Source organism: Tigriopus californicus, chromosome 7 (genome assembly GCF_007210705.1).
Source record: "Tigriopus californicus strain San Diego chromosome 7, Tcal_SD_v2.1, whole genome shotgun sequence".
Classification (NCBI taxonomy): domain Eukaryota; kingdom Metazoa; phylum Arthropoda; class Copepoda; order Harpacticoida; family Harpacticidae; genus Tigriopus; species Tigriopus californicus.
The window spans coordinates 8,438,177-8,443,597 of record NC_081446.1 but is presented as its reverse complement, the minus strand read 5'-3'; the positions used below and the strand labels follow the sequence as shown (position 1 = coordinate 8,443,597).

Below are 5,421 nucleotides of genomic sequence, written 5' to 3'. Positions count from 1 at the left end.
GTTTTAAAATGAAATTGATTGTAAATACTTTATTTTCAAGCACAATTACTTTTGATTCCATATCTCTTGCACCTGTTCAAAAAGCTATAGGTCATTCACGAATGTTTTACGGATCCCACTTGGAAATTTTCTTGCCATTTTTCTTGCAATTTACTCTCAGGGTTCATATAAAATTGTTGTGATCTTAATGAAATTTACTTTCGTTTTCAGAATGACACGTATGGTATATCAACCATCTTCATATTTCCTTGTGAAGCCATGTTTCATGACCTCTTGTTAAGCTACGTTTGTATCTGGAAATGTAACGAAAATTGTTTGCATCATCTGTTAATTTAGCATCATGGGTTTCGCCAAAGACCCTGGAATTTGATGAAACAGGTGAAATGATGAAATGCACAATAAAAATCGCAGAAAATGGTCGGAAGTAAAAGTGTCTTTTGCACTGAACGTCGATGTATATCTAAGAATGATTTAAAAGTCTGTGCTCAACTTCTAATCTCAAAAAGTCATGAATACCAAGGAACGTGCGAACAATAATCGCGAAACCTCACATCACACATTTTTCTAAAAGCCTAGAATAAATCTATGGCAACTACATATTCGTTGCAATTGTGAGGTGTGTAGTCACTTGCGGTTGTATTGTCCAATTTATGTGAAACGGCATCTGATTTCAATCGGGAAGGATAGTTTGATCATTTGGTGGAAAGGTAGATAAAAAACAGGAAGGTTAAGACACTATATATCAAAGCTCCCAATCACTTCCCAGCGAGTTTGAAAGACCTTAAATGATTAATGAAAGGGAAAGTTCCGAAAACTGCTAACGACCTTGAAGCAGATGGAGGCCTTGAATAACCTCAAACGCCCCACCAGAGTTCCGCAAGGTCAATGATTTGATCTTCCGGATAACGAACATTCTACAATAAAAACAGTGCCGAAACATTGTATTTTATTGTGTTGTGTACCACCATTATTTATACCCCTCAATGTATTGTAATGTAGGCGTACCAGTTACAGAGCGATTCAAAGGGAACAGACAATATGCAGTCTCAAAATGGATAAGCATCAACCGGGCTTTGAAATTCTGAAATATTCTGTGAGGAATACATTTGGGAAAAACCATATTTCATTGGTATAAACCTGTGTTGTTCCTTATTATCGTCATTGTTTGAAACATCAATACAATCAATGGCACTTGGCGCCCTAGTTTCAAAACTGTGGGAAGATCATGCAAAAACCATAAGGCACTAAATGAAAATGAAATTGAGCTCTTCAATGCTCTAAACTACGAGTACATCAAAGAATCGAGTTTGATCATGAACAAACCATCCTTTCGGATGCGAGTTGTAACAAATATAAGTGAACACTCTTTGAGTATGTGAATCTTTTAGGGAAAACAGAATATAATTGACCTTGAGACATGATGCGTACGACTGCCGAATGTTCTGAAAGATCACACAAAATGGGTTGTTGATTGTATTCGCTCGTTGGAAAAGCGATGAATTTTTCACTGTACGAAAAATCTCAAAAGGAGTGTGATTCGATATTTTTATTTACAATACATTGTACAACAGGTCACGTCGTTGGGACAGGCGATAGCTTGCTGGATTTGAACAGACCGTCTCTGAAGTTCACCTTGACAGCCTCGCCCTCCTCAAACGAGTCCGGCAGCTTTCGACCCTTGGTTTCTGGTAAAAACAGCGCTAGAATTCCGGCTAGAATGGCTGTGGCCCCAAATATGACGATGGGAATACTCGGATTAAAGACCTTGTCCAATGATCCCACATAAGGCGCCAGTGCTCCGCCCACTCGAGCGAAAAGCGAGGAGGATCCGACTCCAGTGGACCGAACCACGGTAGGATAAATTTCGGCACTGTACACATAAGCAATAGCGAAAGTTCCTGGAACGTGAAATGAACAGGATCAGAGTGATAGGCCTACATTTTGGTTAGTTTGAGGATGAGATAGTAGGTGGCATAAAAGTAAGGATTTGATCCCTGCAGCTCTACGTACGCATACGCATGAATAAACACTGACAAAGGATTTTTTACCTGTAATCATGAGTTTTCCGATTAAGGCCAACACAACCAACGGCCAGTTGTAAGCAAACACGTCGCGTGGGATGGCAATGGTGCAGAACAGGGCAATCCCTCCGGTTATGATCATGATGACATACGGCCTCTTTCGGCCTTTTTTGAGTAGGATGTACAGGCTAAATAGGTAGGCTGGAATCTCCATTGCACCATTTAGTAGAAAGTTGACCATGATGGTCCCACCCAAGTTCTCCGAGTTCAAGGTCAACCCATAATAGACGAAGGAATTTGCAAACCAATTGAAATATAAGATCAAAGTTTTGATGCACAAATGCTTGTGAGTAAATAATTGGAAGAAGCTCATGAACGGGCTGAGGTCTTTGGTTGTTTGCGAGGGAATGGCCTGAAGTTTCCAATCGGCCGGCAGCACTCGGCCATTGAGCTCGACCGCTTCTCGAACGATTTTCTCGGCCTCGACCACCTTCCCCGATGAAAGGAGCCACTTGGGGCTCTCGGGAAGAAACCAGCACAACACCACCGTGATGAAGGCCGGAAAGCTGGTGATAAATTGAATATGTTTCCAATCGGGGGTCAGATAGGCGATGAGGGCCAAAAGAAACCATCCCACCACCCATGGACCTTCGAAACCAATGCCTAGTATGGTCTGCCACTTTCCACCCACGACCTCCATCACCCAAACAAAGGTGACAGCGAACACTCCGATGGTGCACATGCCATGAAAGAACCGGACGGCAATGAAGGCCTCAATAGTCGGCATCACGGCACTTAAGCAGCCGAAAAAGGCCATTCCGAAAACGATCGGGATGAGGGTCATTCGACGACCCACAATGTCCGCCGCATAGCCTGTTCCAAATACGCCAATCACGAGACCGAAAAAGTACACACTTTGGGCGAGATTCTTGTATGAACTCCGATCGCAAACGAGACCAAAATGTTGGATGATTGTGTTGGAATATGTAGACCGATCAAAGTCCCAAGCCTCACAAGCCACTGTCACATTGTCCTCGGCAAATAAAAATTCCTCAGTGGCGTTCTTGGTATTGCATTGATCGTAGACGTAAATGCCCCCTTCGAAAATTACGGGACTGCTGATGTTCCTCCACTCCTCGGTGGAACCAGGAAATGAATCGGGTTGACTACACCAGAAATCCGTGGACGCACTTAGAAAAGTGATACTCAAACTAGGAAAAGCTGTTGGTAGGGTAATGAGACACAAGAAGCTGAACCATTTCAACTGCCATGTGCCAATGTCGCCAATGGCTTTGATGATCTGATCTTCGGCCTCAATCGGTATGACGGAATCTTTTCTTATGTCTTCTGACTCGGAGGACGATGTTTCGGCCATGGTTATTTGTTCATGAATTACAGTTTCCTGTTAATGTACGAGAAATGTCCGGCATTATACATCATCACGTTCAAGGAAAAATCTTTGCCATGAACACACGGCAAGTGAATCTACGTAGTTTCTAATTACCTAAAGCGTAGAGCACAAAGTTCGGCACGGTTGAATGATTTGTCTTCTTTTCACTACGTCACAAATTGTTACGTCTGGTTAAAGCACATTTCTTCAAGAGTATGATAATCCGGCTAAATAACTGATAGCTCTGGTGTTAGTCGTAACCATCGATGTTTGTACACAGATAGTTTAAATAGCACTCAAAGTAGTGGGGACAGTCCCAAAGAGTTTCACTTCTTAAGGACCATTGTCTCCAGCTAGTTGAACCAAAGTGAATGAACGCTGGCCTTCTCTCGGATGGATGGGCTATCCATTATTGGGACTTTTAGCAGAGAATTCACAATAACCTCGGTCATGACTGTGCATGAACGAAACAGACAGGTAAATTCACCATGGTCGATTTTACCACTGGGCTCTAATTCAGGTAGGGCCAGACCACGATGGTGCCTACCTGTTTCTATTTCCGTGGATGCCTTGTCGGTTTGCCTGCAATCTGCCCGTTGTCACCACTGTGCTTCCTCTGGTTACACAAGCCTGTCCTCATGAGAGTACGTAGCCTAACAATGGCATCCCTAGTTTGAACATTCGAAACCATATTGACAGTTAATGAAAAACATAGCTAATACAGAATTGTACGCATAGCATGCGTGTTTATAGTTGGTGTCGTCGGTTTTTTATCGGCTGACGAAGAGTATGGGGTTTAGAATTTGACTTTAGTTAACGAATGGTCCAGGGAACAGATTTGGGCTTGTCTTTTGAAGTTCATGGAGTGTGAAGGAAACAAGCGCGGGTATATACCCGCGCTTTTCATTGTTGGCCCATGATTACACATATTGATAGTAAGCCTGTCAGTACCTGTTTGAGCGTTTCTATAGACCAAGTTTGAAAATATGAAATGAAGTCTGAGAGGCTAGTACTGAACATCTTTGAGCCCAAACTTGGCCTCAAATTGACCACTTTCAAAGCTCAATGGCCGCAAAAAACATTTGTGACCTCCGAGCCATAACTTGGTCTCCAATTGGCTATTTTTAGTGCTAAACGGGAAACAAATTTAATAAAAATATTAGAATTTTTGTTTGTGTTCACAGTCCAAATATCCAGAAGGCTGTGGCTACACTGGCGATTAGAAGAAGTTGGAAATATTGCTGCAATGCAAAAATCCCCCAAGGATGACATTCCAAATTTGAATAAGACAAAGAAAAAAGTGCATTCTTACACATATTCATTAGTTATATCATAACGCCAAGCTGTACTTGAGCAACATTTGCCACAGGAAGACTTAAAAAAGTACTTGAAATGAAATATACAACACTAAGCTGAGTTCCCTTGTAAGGTTTAAGGTTGTGGCACTTCCTGTTGCTTTTGTTTTTGTTTGACTAAACAAGCTATTAATTGAGTAAATAAGGCCAAAATTCCTTGTCAGGACCCAAGTGCCATACATGCCTTCAGGAAAATAATTAAATAAAACTTCAAACCTTATGCAAATGCGTCGGTACATGGTCGAGTTCACACTAAGGATATGACTTTTCTTATATTTGGCACAGCTATTTGATTTGAGGTTGCTAAAATTGAAAACGAAATTACAGTAAAAATTACAAACTATCATTTGAGATTTATAAACTCCTTGTTAAGGATGTCCATTTTAGTTTAACGTTGTCAAATCTGAAATTGAATATTGGCTTACTGCTTGTCCCAGATACTTTATGGTCGTTAAAAAGTGAACTTTGAGATGACAGCTGTCAAGCTGCTCTACATACTCTAGCGTTATTCACGGAGACTTTAGAGCAACTACGATTGGGCGCGCTTGCTCAGGGCACAAGTCTCTCATCATCTCTCATGGACCTGTCTGGGGCCGATTTGGCAGTTTGCCTCCAACTATTGATTGACTAATTAATTTCCAATCGGATTAGACAA

General features: G+C 41.6%; 1 protein-coding gene across 1 annotated transcript; it reads right to left on the bottom strand.

The window, feature by feature from the left end:
- Positions 1-1,120: 1,120 nt before the first annotated feature.
- On the bottom strand, positions 1,121-5,062 carry LOC131883929 (organic cation transporter protein-like). Its single transcript, XM_059231538.1, has 4 exons — positions 4,983-5,062; positions 3,959-4,079; positions 2,049-3,865; positions 1,121-1,898 (listed from the first exon to the last, which is right to left on the bottom strand). Exons 3-4 carry the CDS (start codon positions 3,394-3,396, stop codon positions 1,573-1,575), a joined length of 1,674 nt encoding a protein of 557 aa, XP_059087521.1. The 5' UTR covers positions 3,397-3,865; positions 3,959-4,079; positions 4,983-5,062; the 3' UTR covers positions 1,121-1,572.
- Between the last annotated feature and the right edge of the window lie 359 nt (positions 5,063-5,421).